At 48.5% G+C, this 17,589-nt stretch overlaps 1 protein-coding gene across 1 annotated transcript in view; it reads right to left on the reverse strand.

Annotated features, from left to right (window-relative positions):
- The window catches only part of LOC143127027 (uncharacterized), a 52,613-nt gene that overhangs the window by 17,748 nt on the left and 17,276 nt on the right, over positions 1 to 17,589 (reverse strand). The window contains exons 6-11 of the mRNA XM_076288329.1: positions 15,662 to 15,751; positions 15,248 to 15,353; positions 12,335 to 12,519; positions 10,616 to 10,663; positions 9,224 to 9,271; positions 4,250 to 4,375 (exon numbers count right to left, since the gene is read on the reverse strand). Coding sequence (XP_076144444.1) covers positions 4,250 to 4,375; positions 9,224 to 9,271; positions 10,616 to 10,663; positions 12,335 to 12,519; positions 15,248 to 15,353; positions 15,662 to 15,751 — 603 coding nt within the window. The remainder of the gene's footprint in view (positions 1 to 4,249; positions 4,376 to 9,223; positions 9,272 to 10,615; positions 10,664 to 12,334; positions 12,520 to 15,247; positions 15,354 to 15,661; positions 15,752 to 17,589) is intronic.

The following is a 17,589-nucleotide window of genomic DNA, read 5'->3' on the forward strand; positions in this document are numbered from 1 at the left end:
GTGATTGTGTAGCCCCAGTTGCTTCAGTTGCTGCAGTTGTGGGTGCCGGTGTTGCTGCAGTTGTAGGTGATTGTGTAGCCCCAGTTGCTTCAGTTGCTGCAGTTGTGGGTGCTGGTGTTGCTGCAGTTGTGGATGCTGGTGTTGCTGCAGTTGTGGGTGCTGGTGTTGCTGCAGGTGTGGGTGATTGTGTTGCTCTCGTTGTAGTTGATTGTGTAGCCTCAGTTGCAGTTGCTGCAGTTGTGGGTGCCGGTGTTGCTGCAGTTGTAGGTGATTGTGTAGCCCCAGTTGCTTCAGTTGCTGCAGTTGTGGGTGCCGGTGTTGCAGCAGTTGTAGGTGATTGTGTAGCCCCAGTTGCTTCAGTTGCTGCAGTTGTGGCTGCTGGTGTTGCTGCAGTTGTGGGTGCTGGTGTTACTGCAGTTGTGGATGATTGTGTAGACCCAGTTGCTTCAGTTGCTGCAGTTGTGGGTGCTGCTGTTGCTGCAGTTGTGGGTGATTGTGTTGCTGCAGTTGTGGGAGACTGTGTAGCCCTAGTTTCTTCAGTTGTTGCAGTTGTAGTTGATTGTGTAACCCCAGTTGCAGTTGCTTCAGTTGCTGAAGTTGTGGGGGCTGGTGTTGCTGCAGTTGTGGCTGCTGGTGTTGCTGCAGTTGTGGGTGCTGGTGTTACTGCAGTTGTGGATGATTGTGTAGACCCAGTTGCTTCAGTTGCTGCAGTTGTGGGTGCTGCTGTTGCTGCAGTTGTGGGTGATTGTGTTGCTGCAGTTGTGGGAGACTGTGTAGCCCTAGTTTCTTCAGTTGTTGCAGTTGTAGTTGATTGTGTAACCCCAGTTGCAGTTGCTTCAGTTGCTGAAGTTGTGGGGGCTGGTGTTGCTGCAGTTGTGGGTGATTGTGTTGCTCTAGTTGTAGTTGATTGTGTAGCCCCAGTTACTTCAGTTGATGCAGTTGTAGTTGATTGTGTTGCTGCAGTTGTGGGTGCTGGTGTTGCTTCAGTTGTGGGTGATTTTGTTGCTGCAGTTGTGGGTGATTGTGTAGCCCCAGTTGCTACAGTTGTTTGTGATTGTGTTGCTGCAGTTGTGGGTGATTGTGCTGCTCTAGTTGTAGTTGATTGTGTAGCCCCAGTTGCTACAGTTGTGGGTGATTGTGTTGCTGCAGTTGTCGGTGATTGTGTAGCGCCAGTTACTTCAGTTGCTGCAGTTGTAGTTGATTGTGTAGCCCCAGTTGCAGTTGCTTTAGTTGCTGCAGTTGCTGCAGTTGTGGGTGATTGTGTTTCTGCAGTTGTGGGTGATTGTGTAGCCCCAGTTGCTTCAGTTGCTGCAGTTGTGGGTGCTGCTGTTGCTGCAGTTGTGGGTGATTGTGTTGCTGCAGTTGTGGGAGACTGTGTAGCCCTAGTTTCTTCAGTTGTTGCAGTTGTAGTTGATTGTGTAACCCCAGTTGCAGTTGCTTCAGTTGCTGAAGTTGTGGGGGCTGGTGTTGCTGCAGTTGTGGGTGATTGTGTTGCTCTAGTTGTAGTTGATTGTGTAGCCCCAGTTACTTCAGTTGATGCAGTTGTAGTTGATTGTGTTGCTGCAGTTGTGGGTGCTGGTGTTGCTTCAGTTGTGGGTGATTTTGTTGCTGCAGTTGTGGGTGATTGTGTAGCCCCAGTTGCTACAGTTGTTTGTGATTGTGTTGCTGCAGTTGTGGGTGATTGTGCTGCTCTAGTTGTAGTTGATTGTGTAGCCCCAGTTGCTACAGTTGTGGGTGATTGTGTTGCTGCAGTTGTGGGTGATTGTGTAGCCCCAGTTACTTCAGTTGCTGCAGTTGTAGTTGATTGTGTAGCCCCAGTTGCAGTTGCTTTAGTTGCTGCAGTTGCTGCAGTTGTGGGTGATTGTGTTTCTGCAGTTGTGGGTGATTGTGGAGCCCCAATTGCTTCAGTTGTGGCTGATGGTGTTCCTGCAGTTGTAGTTGATTGTGTAGCCCCATTTTCAGTTGCTTCAGTTACTGCAGTTGCAGTTGCTGCAGTTGTGGGTGATTGTGTAGCTGCAGTTGTAGTTGATTGTGTAGTCCCAGTTGCTGCAGTTGTGTGTGATTGTGTAGGCCCAGTCGCAGTTGCTTCAGTTGCTGCAGTTGTGGGTGCTGGTGTTGCTGTAGTTGTGGGTGATTGTGTTGCTGCAGTTGTGGGTGATTGTGTAGCCCCAGTTGCTGTTGCTTCAGTTGCTGCAGTTGTGGGTGCTGGTGTTGCTGCAGTTGTCCCTGATTGTGTTGCTCTAGTTGTAGTTGATTGTGTAGCCCCAGTTGCAGTTGCTGCAGTTGTGGGTTCTGGTGTTGCTGCAGTTGTGGGTGATTGTGTTGCTCTAGTTGTAGTTGATTGTGTAGCTCTAGTTACTTCAGTTGCTGCAGTTGTAGTTGATTGTGTTGCTGCAGTTGTGAGTGCTGGTGATGCTGCAGTTGTGGGTGATTGTGTTGCTGTAGTTGTGGGTGATTGTGTTGCTGCAGTTGTGGGTGATTGTGTAGCCCCAGTTGCTACAGTTGTTTGTGATTGTGTTGCTGCAGTTGTGGGTGATTGTGTTGCTCTAGTTGTAGTTGATTGTGTAGCCCCAGTTGCTACAGTTGTGGGTGATTGTGTTGCTGCAGTTGTGGGTGATTGTGTAGCCCCAGTTACTTCAGTTGCTGCAGTTGTAGTTGATTGTGTAGCCCCAGTTGCAGGTGCTTTAGTTGCTTTAGTTTCTGCAGTTGTGGGTGCTGATGTTGCAGCAGTTGTGGGTGATTGTGTTGCTGCAGTTGAAGTTGATTGTGTAGCCCCAGTTGCAGTTGCTTCAGTTGCTGCAGTTGTGGGTGATTGTGTTTCTGCAGTTGTGGGTGATTGTGGAGCCCCAGTTGCTTCAGTTGTGGCTGATGGTGTTCCTGCAGTTGTAGTTGATTTTGTAGCCCCAGTTTCAGTTACTGCAGTTGCAGTTGCTGCAGTTGTGGGTGATTGTGTACCTGCAATTGTAGTTGATTGTGTAGTCCCAGTTGCTCCAGTTGCTGCAGTTGTGGGTGATTGTGTAGACCCAGTTGCAGTTGCTTCAGTTGCTGCAGTTGTGGGTGCTAGTGTTGCTGTAGTTGTGGGTGATTGTGTTGCTGCAGTTGTGGGTGATTGTGTAGCCCCAGTTGCAGTTGCTTCAGTTGCTGCAGTTGTGGGTGCTGGTGTTGCTGCAGTTGTCCCTGATTGTGTAGCTCTAGTTGTAGTTGATTGTGTAGCCCCAGTTGCAGTTGCTGCAGTTGTGGGTTCTGGTGTTGCTGCAGTTGTGGGTTCTGGTGTTGCTGCAGTTGTAGGTGATTGTGTTGCTGCAGTTGTGGGTGATTGTGTAGCCCCAGTTGCTTCAGTTTCTGCAGTTGTGGGTGATTGTGTTGCTGTAGTTGTGGGTGATTGTGTTGCTGCAGTTGTTGATTGTGTAGCCCCAGATGTAGTTGCTTCAGTTGCTGCAGCTGTGGGTTCTGGTGTTGCTGCAATTGTGGGTTCTGCTGTTGCTGCAGTTGTAGTTGATTGTGTTGGTCTAGTTGTAGTTGATTGTGTAGCCTCAGTTGCAGTTGCTTCAGTTGCTGCAGTTGTGGGTGATTGTGTTGCTGCAGTTGTGGGTGATTGTGTTGCTCTATTTGTAGTTGATTGTGTAGCCCCAGATGCAGTTGCTTCGATTTCTGCAGTTGTGGGTGGTGGTGTTGCTGCAGTTGTGGGTGATTGTGCTGCTGCAGTTGTGGGTGATTGTGTAACCCCAGTTACTTCAGTTGCTGCAGTTGTAGTTGATTGTGTAGCCCCAGTTGCAGGTGCTTTAGTTGCTTTAGTTTCTGCAGTTGTGGGTGCTGATGTTGCAGCAGTTGTGGGTGATTGTGTTGCTGCAGTTGAAGTTGATTGTGTAGCCCCAGTTGCAGTTGCTTCAGTTGCTGCAGTTGTGGGTGATTGTGTTTCTGCAGTTGTGGGTGATTGTGGAGCCCCAGTTGCTTCAGTTGTGGCTGATGGTGTTCCTGCAGTTGTAGTTGATTTTGTAGCCCCAGTTTCAGTTGCTTCAGTTACTGCAGTTGCAGTTGCTGCAGTTGTGTGTGATTGTGTACCTGCAATTGTAGTTGATTGTGTAGTCCCAGTTGCTCCAGTTGCTGCAGTTGTGGGTGATTGTGTAGACCCAGTTGCAGTTGCTTCAGTTGCTGCAGTTGTGGGTGCTAGTGTTGCTGTAGTTGTGGGTGATTGTGTTGCTGCAGTTGTGGGTGATTGTGTAGCCCCAGTTGCAGTTGCTTCAGTTGCTGCAGTTGTGGGTGCTGGTGTTGCTGCAGTTGTCCCTGATTGTGTAGCTCTAGTTGTAGTTGATTGTGTAGCCCCAGTTGCAGTTGCTGCAGTTGTGGGTTCTGGTGTTGCTGCAGTTGTGGGTGATTGTGTTGCTGCAGTTGTGGGTGATTGTGTAGCCCCAGTTGCTTCAGTTTCTGCAGTTGTGGGTGCTTGTGTTGCTGCAGTTGTGGGTGATTGTGTTGCTGCAGTTGTTGATTGTGTAGCCCCAGATGTAGTTGCTTCAGTTGCTGCAGCTGTGGGTGCTGGTGTTGCTGCAATTGTGGGTTCTGCTGTTGCTGCAGTTGTAGTTGATTGTGTTGGTCTAGTTGTAGTTGATTGTGTAGCCTCAGTTGCAGTTGCTTCAGTTGCTGCAGTTGTGGGTGATTGTGTTGCTGCAGTTGTGGGTGATTGTGTTGCTCTATTTGTAGTTGATTGTGTAGCCCCAGATGCAGTTGCTTTGGTTTCTGCAGTTGTGGGTGGTGGTGTTGCTGCAGTTGTGGGTGATTGTGCTGCTGCAGTTGTGGGTGATTTTGTAGCCCCAGTTGCTTCAGTAGTTGGTGATTGTGTTGCTCTAGTTGTAATTGATTGTGTAGCCCCAGTTGCTTTAGTTTCTGCAGTTGTTGGTTCTGGTGTTGCTGCAGTTGTGGATGATTGTTTTGCTGCAGTTGCTGCAGTAGTTGGTGATTGTGTAGCCCCAGTTGCTTCAGTTGTTGCAGTAGTTGGTGATTGTGTTACTGCAGTTGTGGGTGATTGTGTAGCCCCAGTTGCTTCAGTTGTTGCAGTAGTTGGTGATTGTGTTACTGCAGTTGTGGGTGATTGTGTAGCCCCAGTAGCTGCAGTTGCTACAGTTGCTGCAGTTGTGGGTGCTGGTGTTGCTGCATTTGTGGGTGCTGGTGTTGCTGCAGTTGTGGGTGATTGTGTTGCTGCAGTTGTGGGTGATTGTGTAGCCCCAGTTGCTTCAGTTGCTACAGTTGTTGGTGATTGTGTTGCTGCAGTTGTGGGTGATTGTGTTGCTCTAGTTGTAGTTGATTGTGTAGCCCCAGTTACTTCAGTTGCTGCAGTTGTAGTTGATTGTGTTGCTGCAGTTGTGGGTGCTGGTGTTGCTGCAGTTGTTGGTCCTAGTGTTGCTGCAGTTGTGGGTGATTGTGTAGCCCCAGTTGCTTCAGTTGCTGCAGTTGTGTGTGATTGTGTAGCCCCATTTTCAGTTACTTCAGTTGCTGCAGTTGCTGCAGTTGCTTCAGTTGTTGCAATAGTTGGTGATTGTGTTGCTGCAGTTGTGGGTGATTGTGTTGCTCTTGTAGTTGATTGTGTAGCCCCAGCTGCAGTTGATTCAGTTGCTGCAGTTGTGGGTGCTGGCGTTGCTGCAGTTGTGGGTGCTGGTGTTACTGTAGTTATGGGTGATTGTGTTGCTGCAGTTGTGGGTGATTGTGTAGCCCCAGTTTCTTCAGTTGCTGCAGTAGTTGGTGATTGAGTTGCTCCAGTTGTGGGTGATTGTGTTGCTGCAGTTGTTGTTGATTGTGTAGCCCCAGTTGCAGTTGCTACAGTTGCTGCAGTTGTTGGTGCTGGTGTTGCTGCAGTTGTGGGTGATTGTGTAGCCCCAGTTGCTGCAGTAGTTGGTGATTGTGTTGCTGCAGTTGTGGGTGATTGTGTTGCTGCAGTTGTGGGTGATAGTGTTGCTCTAGTTGTAGTTGATTGTGTAGCCCCAGCTGCAGTTGCTTCAGTTGATGCAGTTGTGGGTGCTGGTGTAGCCCCAGTTGCTTCAGTTGCTGCAGAAGTTGGTGATTGTGTTGCTCTAGTTGTAGGTGATTGTGTACCCGCAGTTGCAGTTGCTTCAGTTGCTGCAGTTGTTGGTGCTAATGTTGCTGCAGTTGTGGGTGATTGTGTAGCCCCAGTTGCTAAAATAGTTGGTGATTGTGTTGCTGCAGTTGTGGGTGATTGTGTAGCCCCAGTTGCTCCAGGAGTGGATGCTGGTGTTGTTGCTGTTGTGGGTGATTGTGTAACCCCAGTTGCTGCAGGAGTTGGTGCTGGTGTTACTGCAGTTGTGGGAGATTGTGTTTCTCTAGTTGTAGTTGATTTTTTAGCCCCAGTTGCAATTGCTTCAGTTGCTGCAGTATTTGGTGATTGTGTTGTTGCAGTTGTGGGTGATGGTGTTGCTCTAGTTGTAGTTGACTGTGTAGCCCCAGTTTCTTCAGTTGCTGTAGTTGTGGGTGCTGGTGTTGCTGCAGTTGTGGGTGATTGTGTAGCCCCAGTTGCTACAGTTGCTGCAGTTGTGGATGATTGTGTTGCTGCAGTTGAGGGTGATTGTGTAGCCCCAGTTGCTGCAGTAGTTGGTAATTGTGTTGCTGCAGTTGTGGGTGATTGTGTTGCTCTAGTTGTAGTTGATTGTGTAGTCCCTGTTGCACTTGCTTCAGTTGCTTCAGTTTTGGGTGATGGTGTTGCTACAGTTGTGGGTGATTGTGTTGCTGTAGTTGTAGTTGATTGTGTAGCCCCAGTTGCAGTTGCTTTAGTTGCTTTAGTTGTGGGTGCTGGTGATGCAGTAGTTCTGGGTGATTGTGTTGCTGCAGTTCTGGGTGATTGTGTTGCTGCAGTTGTAGTTGATTGTGTTGCTGCAGTTGTAGTTGATTGTGTAGCCCCAGTTGCAGTTGCTTCAGTTGCTGCAGTTGTGGGTGATTGTGTTTCTGCAGTTGTAGTTGATTGTGTAGCCCCAGTTTCAGTTGCTTCAGTTACTGCAGTTGTGGGTGATTGTGTAGCTGCAGTTGTAGTTGATTGTGTAGCCCCAGTTGCTTCAGTTGCTGCAGTTGTGGGTGATTGTGTTTCTGCAGTTGTAGTTGATTGTGTAGCCCCAGTTTCAGTTGCTTCAGTTACTGCAGTTGTGGGTGATTGTGTAGCTGCAGTTGTAGTTGATTGTGTAGCCCCAGTTGCTTCAGTTGCTGCAGTTGTGGGTGATTGTGTAGTCCCAGTTGCTTCAGTTGCTGCAGTTGTGGGGGATTGTGTAGCCCCAGTTGCAGTTGCTTCAGTTGCTGCAGTTGTGGGTGATTGTGTTGCTGCAGTTGTGGGTGATAGTGTTGCTCTAGTTGTAGTTGATTGTGTAGCCCCAGCTGCAGTTGCTTCAGTTGATGCAGTTGTGGGTGCTGGTGTAGCCCCAGTTGCTTCAGTTGCTGCAGAAGTTGGTGATTGTGTTGCTCTAGTTGTAGGTGATTGTGTACCCGCAGTTGCAGTTGCTTCAGTTGCTGCAGTTGTTGGTGCTAATGTTGCTGCAGTTGTGGGTGATTGTGTAGCCCCAGTTGCTAAAATAGTTGGTGATTGTGTTGCTGCAGTTGTGGGTGATTGTGTAGCCCCAGTTGCTCCAGGAGTGGATGCTGGTGTTGTTGCTGTTGTGGGTGATTGTGTAACCCCAGTTGCTGCAGGAGTTGGTGCTGGTGTTACTGCAGTTGTGGGAGATTGTGTTTCTCTAGTTGTAGTTGATTTTTTAGCCCCAGTTGCAATTGCTTCAGTTGCTGCAGTATTTGGTGATTGTGTTGTTGCAGTTGTGGGTGATGGTGTTGCTCTAGTTGTAGTTGACTGTGTAGCCCCAGTTTCTTCAGTTGCTGTAGTTGTGGGTGCTGGTGTTGCTGCAGTTGTGGGTGATTGTGTAGCCCCAGTTGCTACAGTTGCTGCAGTTGTGGATGATTGTGTTGCTGCAGTTGAGGGTGATTGTGTAGCCCCAGTTGCTGCAGTAGTTGGTAATTGTGTTGCTGCAGTTGTGGGTGATTGTGTTGCTCTAGTTGTAGTTGATTGTGTAGCCCCAGTTGCAGTTGCTTCAGTTGCTGCAGTTGTGGGTGATTGTGTTTCTGCAGTTGTAGTTGATTGTGTAGCCCCAGTTTCAGTTGCTTCAGTTACTGCAGTTGTGGGTGATTGTGTAGCTGCAGTTGTAGTTGATTGTGTAGCCCCAGTTGCTTCAGTTGCTGCAGTTGTGGGTGATTGTGTTTCTGCAGTTGTAGTTGATTGTGTAGCCCCAGTTTCAGTTGCTTCAGTTACTGCAGTTGTGGGTGATTGTGTAGCTGCAGTTGTAGTTGATTGTGTAGCCCCAGTTGCTTCAGTTGCTGCAGTTGTGGGTGATTGTGTAGTCCCAGTTGCTTCAGTTGCTGCAGTTGTGGGGGATTGTGTAGCCCCAGTTGCAGTTGCTTCAGTTGCTGCAGTTGTGGGTGATTGTGTTGCTGCAGTTGTGGGTGATAGTGTTGCTCTAGTTGTAGTTGATTGTGTAGCCCCAGCTGCAGTTGCTTCAGTTGATGCAGTTGTGGGTGCTGGTGTAGCCCCAGTTGCTTCAGTTGCTGCAGAAGTTGGTGATTGTGTTGCTCTAGTTGTAGGTGATTGTGTACCCGCAGTTGCAGTTGCTTCAGTTGCTGCAGTTGTTGGTGCTAATGTTGCTGCAGTTGTGGGTGATTGTGTAGCCCCAGTTGCTAAAATAGTTGGTGATTGTGTTGCTGCAGTTGTGGGTGATTGTGTAGCCCCAGTTGCTCCAGGAGTGGATGCTGGTGTTGTTGCTGTTGTGGGTGATTGTGTAACCCCAGTTGCTGCAGGAGTTGGTGCTGGTGTTACTGCAGTTGTGGGAGATTGTGTTTCTCTAGTTGTAGTTGATTTTTTAGCCCCAGTTGCAATTGCTTCAGTTGCTGCAGTATTTGGTGATTGTGTTGTTGCAGTTGTGGGTGATGGTGTTGCTCTAGTTGTAGTTGACTGTGTAGCCCCAGTTTCTTCAGTTGCTGTAGTTGTGGGTGCTGGTGTTGCTGCAGTTGTGGGTGATTGTGTAGCCCCAGTTGCTACAGTTGCTGCAGTTGTGGATGATTGTGTTGCTGCAGTTGAGGGTGATTGTGTAGCCCCAGTTGCTGCAGTAGTTGGTAATTGTGTTGCTGCAGTTGTGGGTGATTGTGTTGCTCTAGTTGTAGTTGATTGTGTAGCCCCAGTTGCAGTTGCTTCAGTTGCTGCAGTTGTGGGTGATTGTGTTTCTGCAGTTGTAGTTGATTGTGTAGCCCCAGTTTCAGTTGCTTCAGTTACTGCAGTTGTGGGTGATTGTGTAGCTGCAGTTGTAGTTGATTGTGTAGCCCCAGTTGCTTCAGTTGCTGCAGTTGTGGGTGATTGTGTTTCTGCAGTTGTAGTTGATTGTGTAGCCCCAGTTTCAGTTGCTTCAGTTACTGCAGTTGTGGGTGATTGTGTAGCTGCAGTTGTAGTTGATTGTGTAGCCCCAGTTGCTTCAGTTGCTGCAGTTGTGGGTGATTGTGTAGTCCCAGTTGCTTCAGTTGCTGCAGTTGTGGGGGATTGTGTAGCCCCAGTTGCAGTTGCTTCAGTTGCTGCAGTTGTGGGTGATTGTGTTGCTGCAGTTGTGGGTGATAGTGTTGCTCTAGTTGTAGTTGATTGTGTAGCCCCAGCTGCAGTTGCTTCAGTTGATGCAGTTGTGGGTGCTGGTGTAGCCCCAGTTGCTTCAGTTGCTGCAGAAGTTGGTGATTGTGTTGCTCTAGTTGTAGGTGATTGTGTACCCGCAGTTGCAGTTGCTTCAGTTGCTGCAGTTGTTGGTGCTAATGTTGCTGCAGTTGTGGGTGATTGTGTAGCCCCAGTTGCTAAAATAGTTGGTGATTGTGTTGCTGCAGTTGTGGGTGATTGTGTAGCCCCAGTTGCTCCAGGAGTGGATGCTGGTGTTGTTGCTGTTGTGGGTGATTGTGTAACCCCAGTTGCTGCAGGAGTTGGTGCTGGTGTTACTGCAGTTGTGGGAGATTGTGTTTCTCTAGTTGTAGTTGATTTTTTAGCCCCAGTTGCAATTGCTTCAGTTGCTGCAGTATTTGGTGATTGTGTTGTTGCAGTTGTGGGTGATGGTGTTGCTCTAGTTGTAGTTGACTGTGTAGCCCCAGTTTCTTCAGTTGCTGTAGTTGTGGGTGCTGGTGTTGCTGCAGTTGTGGGTGATTGTGTAGCCCCAGTTGCTACAGTTGCTGCAGTTGTGGATGATTGTGTTGCTGCAGTTGAGGGTGATTGTGTAGCCCCAGTTGCTGCAGTAGTTGGTAATTGTGTTGCTGCAGTTGTGGGTGATTGTGTTGCTCTAGTTGTAGTTGATTGTGTAGTCCCTGTTGCACTTGCTTCAGTTGCTTCAGTTTTGGGTGATGGTGTTGCTACAGTTGTGGGTGATTGTGTTGCTGTAGTTGTAGTTGATTGTGTAGCCCCAGTTGCAGTTGCTTTAGTTGCTTTAGTTGTGGGTGCTGGTGATGCAGTAGTTCTGGGTGATTGTGTTGCTGCAGATCTGGGTGATTGTGTTGCTGCAGTTGTAGTTGATTGTGTTGCTGCAGTTGTAGTTGATTGTGTAGCCCCAGTTGCAGTTGCTTCAGTTGCTGCAGTTGTGGGTGATTGTGTTTCTGCAGTTGTAGTTGATTGTGTAGCCCCAGTTTCAGTTGCTTCAGTTACTGCAGTTGTGGGTGATTGTGTAGCTGCAGTTGTAGTTGATTGTGTAGCCCCAGTTGCTTCAGTTGCTGCAGTTGTGGGTGATTGTGTTTCTGCAGTTGTAGTTGATTGTGTAGCCCCAGTTTCAGTTGCTTCAGTTACTGCAGTTGTGGGTGATTGTGTAGCTGCAGTTGTAGTTGATTGTGTAGCCCCAGTTGCTTCAGTTGCTGCAGTTGTGGGTGATTGTGTAGTCCCAGTTGCTTCAGTTGCTGCAGTTGTGGGGGATTGTGTAGCCCCAGTTGCAGTTGCTTCAGTTGCTGCAGTTGTGGGTGATTGTGTTGCTGCAGTTGTGGGTGATAGTGTTGCTCTAGTTGTAGTTGATTGTGTAGCCCCAGCTGCAGTTGCTTCAGTTGATGCAGTTGTGGGTGCTGGTGTAGCCCCAGTTGCTTCAGTTGCTGCAGAAGTTGGTGATTGTGTTGCTCTAGTTGTAGGTGATTGTGTACCCGCAGTTGCAGTTGCTTCAGTTGCTGCAGTTGTTGGTGCTAATGTTGCTGCAGTTGTGGGTGATTGTGTAGCCCCAGTTGCTAAAATAGTTGGTGATTGTGTTGCTGCAGTTGTGGGTGATTGTGTAGCCCCAGTTGCTCCAGGAGTGGATGCTGGTGTTGTTGCTGTTGTGGGTGATTGTGTAACCCCAGTTGCTGCAGGAGTTGGTGCTGGTGTTACTGCAGTTGTGGGAGATTGTGTTTCTCTAGTTGTAGTTGATTTTTTAGCCCCAGTTGCAATTGCTTCAGTTGCTGCAGTATTTGGTGATTGTGTTGTTGCAGTTGTGGGTGATGGTGTTGCTCTAGTTGTAGTTGACTGTGTAGCCCCAGTTTCTTCAGTTGCTGTAGTTGTGGGTGCTGGTGTTGCTGCAGTTGTGGGTGATTGTGTAGCCCCAGTTGCTACAGTTGCTGCAGTTGTGGATGATTGTGTTGCTGCAGTTGAGGGTGATTGTGTAGCCCCAGTTGCTGCAGTAGTTGGTAATTGTGTTGCTGCAGTTGTGGGTGATTGTGTTGCTCTAGTTGTAGTTGATTGTGTAGCCCCAGTTGCAGTTGCTTCAGTTGCTGCAGTTGTGGGTGATTGTGTTTCTGCAGTTGTAGTTGATTGTGTAGCCCCAGTTTCAGTTGCTTCAGTTACTGCAGTTGTGGGTGATTGTGTAGCTGCAGTTGTAGTTGATTGTGTAGCCCCAGTTGCTTCAGTTGCTGCAGTTGTGGGTGATTGTGTTTCTGCAGTTGTAGTTGATTGTGTAGCCCCAGTTTCAGTTGCTTCAGTTACTGCAGTTGTGGGTGATTGTGTAGCTGCAGTTGTAGTTGATTGTGTAGCCCCAGTTGCTTCAGTTGCTGCAGTTGTGGGTGATTGTGTAGTCCCAGTTGCTTCAGTTGCTGCAGTTGTGGGGGATTGTGTAGCCCCAGTTGCAGTTGCTTCAGTTGCTGCAGTTGTGGGTGATTGTGTTGCTGCAGTTGTGGGTGATAGTGTTGCTCTAGTTGTAGTTGATTGTGTAGCCCCAGCTGCAGTTGCTTCAGTTGATGCAGTTGTGGGTGCTGGTGTAGCCCCAGTTGCTTCAGTTGCTGCAGAAGTTGGTGATTGTGTTGCTCTAGTTGTAGGTGATTGTGTACCCGCAGTTGCAGTTGCTTCAGTTGCTGCAGTTGTTGGTGCTAATGTTGCTGCAGTTGTGGGTGATTGTGTAGCCCCAGTTGCTAAAATAGTTGGTGATTGTGTTGCTGCAGTTGTGGGTGATTGTGTAGCCCCAGTTGCTCCAGGAGTGGATGCTGGTGTTGTTGCTGTTGTGGGTGATTGTGTAACCCCAGTTGCTGCAGGAGTTGGTGCTGGTGTTACTGCAGTTGTGGGAGATTGTGTTTCTCTAGTTGTAGTTGATTTTTTAGCCCCAGTTGCAATTGCTTCAGTTGCTGCAGTATTTGGTGATTGTGTTGTTGCAGTTGTGGGTGATGGTGTTGCTCTAGTTGTAGTTGACTGTGTAGCCCCAGTTTCTTCAGTTGCTGTAGTTGTGGGTGCTGGTGTTGCTGCAGTTGTGGGTGATTGTGTAGCCCCAGTTGCTACAGTTGCTGCAGTTGTGGATGATTGTGTTGCTGCAGTTGAGGGTGATTGTGTAGCCCCAGTTGCTGCAGTAGTTGGTAATTGTGTTGCTGCAGTTGTGGGTGATTGTGTTGCTCTAGTTGTAGTTGATTGTGTAGTCCCTGTTGCACTTGCTTCAGTTGCTTCAGTTTTGGGTGATGGTGTTGCTACAGTTGTGGGTGATTGTGTTGCTGTAGTTGTAGTTGATTGTGTAGCCCCAGTTGCAGTTGCTTTAGTTGCTTTAGTTGTGGGTGCTGGTGATGCAGTAGTTCTGGGTGATTGTGTTGCTGCAGTTCTGGGTGATTGTGTTGCTGCAGTTGTAGTTGATTGTGTTGCTGCAGTTGTAGTTGATTGTGTAGCCCCAGTTGCAGTTGCTTCAGTTGCTGCAGTTGTGGGTGATTGTGTTTCTGCAGTTGTAGTTGATTGTGTAGCCCCAGTTTCAGTTGCTTCAGTTACTGCAGTTGTGGGTGATTGTGTAGCTGCAGTTGTAGTTGATTGTGTAGCCCCAGTTGCTTCAGTTGCTGCAGTTGTGGGTGATTGTGTTTCTGCAGTTGTAGTTGATTGTGTAGCCCCAGTTTCAGTTGCTTCAGTTACTGCAGTTGTGGGTGATTGTGTAGCTGCAGTTGTAGTTGATTGTGTAGCCCCAGTTGCTTCAGTTGCTGCAGTTGTGGGTGATTGTGTAGTCCCAGTTGCTTCAGTTGCTGCAGTTGTGGGGGATTGTGTAGCCCCAGTTGCAGTTGCTTCAGTTGCTGCAGTTGTGGGTGATTGTGTTGCTGCAGTTGTGGGTGATAGTGTTGCTCTAGTTGTAGTTGATTGTGTAGCCCCAGCTGCAGTTGCTTCAGTTGATGCAGTTGTGGGTGCTGGTGTAGCCCCAGTTGCTTCAGTTGCTGCAGAAGTTGGTGATTGTGTTGCTCTAGTTGTAGGTGATTGTGTACCCGCAGTTGCAGTTGCTTCAGTTGCTGCAGTTGTTGGTGCTAATGTTGCTGCAGTTGTGGGTGATTGTGTAGCCCCAGTTGCTAAAATAGTTGGTGATTGTGTTGCTGCAGTTGTGGGTGATTGTGTAGCCCCAGTTGCTCCAGGAGTGGATGCTGGTGTTGTTGCTGTTGTGGGTGATTGTGTAACCCCAGTTGCTGCAGGAGTTGGTGCTGGTGTTACTGCAGTTGTGGGAGATTGTGTTTCTCTAGTTGTAGTTGATTTTTTAGCCCCAGTTGCAATTGCTTCAGTTGCTGCAGTATTTGGTGATTGTGTTGTTGCAGTTGTGGGTGATGGTGTTGCTCTAGTTGTAGTTGACTGTGTAGCCCCAGTTTCTTCAGTTGCTGTAGTTGTGGGTGCTGGTGTTGCTGCAGTTGTGGGTGATTGTGTAGCCCCAGTTGCTACAGTTGCTGCAGTTGTGGATGATTGTGTTGCTGCAGTTGAGGGTGATTGTGTAGCCCCAGTTGCTGCAGTAGTTGGTAATTGTGTTGCTGCAGTTGTGGGTGATTGTGTTGCTCTAGTTGTAGTTGATTGTGTAGTCCCTGTTGCACTTGCTTCAGTTGCTTCAGTTTTGGGTGATGGTGTTGCTACAGTTGTGGGTGATTGTGTTGCTGTAGTTGTAGTTGATTGTGTAGCCCCAGTTGCAGTTGCTTTAGTTGCTTTAGTTGTGGGTGCTGGTGATGCAGTAGTTCTGGGTGATTGTGTTGCTGCAGTTCTGGGTGATTGTGTTGCTGCAGTTGTAGTTGATTGTGTTGCTGCAGTTGTAGTTGATTGTGTAGCCCCAGTTGCAGTTGCTTCAGTTGCTGCAGTTGTGGGTGATTGTGTTTCTGCAGTTGTAGTTGATTGTGTAGCCCCAGTTTCAGTTGCTTCAGTTACTGCAGTTGTGGGTGATTGTGTAGCTGCAGTTGTAGTTGATTGTGTAGCCCCAGTTGCTTCAGTTGCTGCAGTTGTGGGTGATTGTGTTTCTGCAGTTGTAGTTGATTGTGTAGCCCCAGTTTCAGTTGCTTCAGTTACTGCAGTTGTGGGTGATTGTGTAGCTGCAGTTGTAGTTGATTGTGTAGCCCCAGTTGCTTCAGTTGCTGCAGTTGTGGGTGATTGTGTAGTCCCAGTTGCTTCAGTTGCTGCAGTTGTGGGGGATTGTGTAGCCCCAGTTGCAGTTGCTTCAGTTGCTGCAGTTGTGGGTGATTGTGTTGCTGCAGTTGTGGGTGATAGTGTTGCTCTAGTTGTAGTTGATTGTGTAGCCCCAGCTGCAGTTGCTTCAGTTGATGCAGTTGTGGGTGCTGGTGTAGCCCCAGTTGCTTCAGTTGCTGCAGAAGTTGGTGATTGTGTTGCTCTAGTTGTAGGTGATTGTGTACCCGCAGTTGCAGTTGCTTCAGTTGCTGCAGTTGTTGGTGCTAATGTTGCTGCAGTTGTGGGTGATTGTGTAGCCCCAGTTGCTAAAATAGTTGGTGATTGTGTTGCTGCAGTTGTGGGTGATTGTGTAGCCCCAGTTGCTCCAGGAGTGGATGCTGGTGTTGTTGCTGTTGTGGGTGATTGTGTAACCCCAGTTGCTGCAGGAGTTGGTGCTGGTGTTACTGCAGTTGTGGGAGATTGTGTTTCTCTAGTTGTAGTTGATTTTTTAGCCCCAGTTGCAATTGCTTCAGTTGCTGCAGTATTTGGTGATTGTGTTGTTGCAGTTGTGGGTGATGGTGTTGCTCTAGTTGTAGTTGACTGTGTAGCCCCAGTTTCTTCAGTTGCTGTAGTTGTGGGTGCTGGTGTTGCTGCAGTTGTGGGTGATTGTGTAGCCCCAGTTGCTACAGTTGCTGCAGTTGTGGATGATTGTGTTGCTGCAGTTGAGGGTGATTGTGTAGCCCCAGTTGCTGCAGTAGTTGGTAATTGTGTTGCTGCAGTTGTGGGTGATTGTGTTGCTCTAGTTGTAGTTGATTGTGTAGCCCCAGTTGCAGTTGCTTCAGTTGCTGCAGTTGTGGGTGATTGTGTTTCTGCAGTTGTAGTTGATTGTGTAGCCCCAGTTTCAGTTGCTTCAGTTACTGCAGTTGTGGGTGATTGTGTAGCTGCAGTTGTAGTTGATTGTGTAGCCCCAGTTGCTTCAGTTGCTGCAGTTGTGGGTGATTGTGTTTCTGCAGTTGTAGTTGATTGTGTAGCCCCAGTTTCAGTTGCTTCAGTTACTGCAGTTGTGGGTGATTGTGTAGCTGCAGTTGTAGTTGATTGTGTAGCCCCAGTTGCTTCAGTTGCTGCAGTTGTGGGTGATTGTGTAGTCCCAGTTGCTTCAGTTGCTGCAGTTGTGGGGGATTGTGTAGCCCCAGTTGCAGTTGCTTCAGTTGCTGCAGTTGTGGGTGATTGTGTTGCTGCAGTTGTGGGTGATAGTGTTGCTCTAGTTGTAGTTGATTGTGTAGCCCCAGCTGCAGTTGCTTCAGTTGATGCAGTTGTGGGTGCTGGTGTAGCCCCAGTTGCTTCAGTTGCTGCAGAAGTTGGTGATTGTGTTGCTCTAGTTGTAGGTGATTGTGTACCCGCAGTTGCAGTTGCTTCAGTTGCTGCAGTTGTTGGTGCTAATGTTGCTGCAGTTGTGGGTGATTGTGTAGCCCCAGCTGCTAAAATAGTTGGTGATTGTGTTGCTGCAGTTGTGGGTGATTGTGTAGCCCCAGTTGCTCCAGGAGTGGATGCTGGTGTTGTTGCTGTTGTGGGTGATTGTGTAACCCCAGTTGCTGCAGGAGTTGGTGCTGGTGTTACTGCAGTTGTGGGAGATTGTGTTTCTCTAGTTGTAGTTGATTTTTTAGCCCCAGTTGCAATTGCTTCAGTTGCTGCAGTATTTGGTGATTGTGTTGTTGCAGTTGTGGGTGATGGTGTTGCTCTAGTTGTAGTTGACTGTGTAGCCCCAGTTTCTTCAGTTGCTGTAGTTGTGGGTGCTGGTGTTGCTGCAGTTGTGGGTGATTGTGTAGCCCCAGTTGCTACAGTTGCTGCAGTTGTGGATGATTGTGTTGCTGCAGTTGAGGGTGATTGTGTAGCCCCAGTTGCTGCAGTAGTTGGTAATTGTGTTGCTGCAGTTGTGGGTGATTGTGTTGCTCTAGTTGTAGTTGATTGTGTAGCCCCAGTTGCAGTTGCTTCAGTTGCTGCAGTTGTGGGTGATTGTGTTTCTGCAGTTGTAGTTGATTGTGTAGCCCCAGTTTCAGTTGCTTCAGTTACTGCAGTTGTGGGTGATTGTGTAGCTGCAGTTGTAGTTGATTGTGTAGCCCCAGTTGCTTCAGTTGCTGCAGTTGTGGGTGATTGTGTTTCTGCAGTTGTAGTTGATTGTGTAGCCCCAGTTTCAGTTGCTTCAGTTACTGCAGTTGTGGGTGATTGTGTAGCTGCAGTTGTAGTTGATTGTGTAGCCCCAGTTGCTTCAGTTGCTGCAGTTGTGGGTGATTGTGTAGTCCCAGTTGCTTCAGTTGCTGCAGTTGTGGGGGATTGTGTAGCCCCAGTTGCAGTTGCTTCAGTTGCTGCAGTTGTGGGTGATTGTGTTGCTGCAGTTGTGGGTGATAGTGTTGCTCTAGTTGTAGTTGATTGTGTAGCCCCAGCTGCAGTTGCTTCAGTTGATGCAGTTGTGGGTGCTGGTGTAGCCCCAGTTGCTTCAGTTGCTGCAGAAGTTGGTGATTGTGTTGCTCTAGTTGTAGGTGATTGTGTACCCGCAGTTGCAGTTGCTTCAGTTGCTGCAGTTGTTGGTGCTAATGTTGCTGCAGTTGTGGGTGATTGTGTAGCCCCAGTTGCTAAAATAGTTGGTGATTGTGTTGCTGCAGTTGTGGGTGATTGTGTAGCCCCAGTTGCTCCAGGAGTGGATGCTGGTGTTGTTGCTGTTGTGGGTG

The sequence above is a fragment of the Alosa pseudoharengus genome, unplaced genomic scaffold (assembly GCF_046254945.1).
Source record: "Alosa pseudoharengus isolate Yale_2024_CS ecotype anadromous, Long Island Sound unplaced genomic scaffold, YU_APseudo_1.1 YU_APseudo_1.1_scf_17, whole genome shotgun sequence".
In the NCBI taxonomy this organism is placed as follows: domain Eukaryota; kingdom Metazoa; phylum Chordata; class Actinopteri; order Clupeiformes; family Clupeidae; genus Alosa; species Alosa pseudoharengus.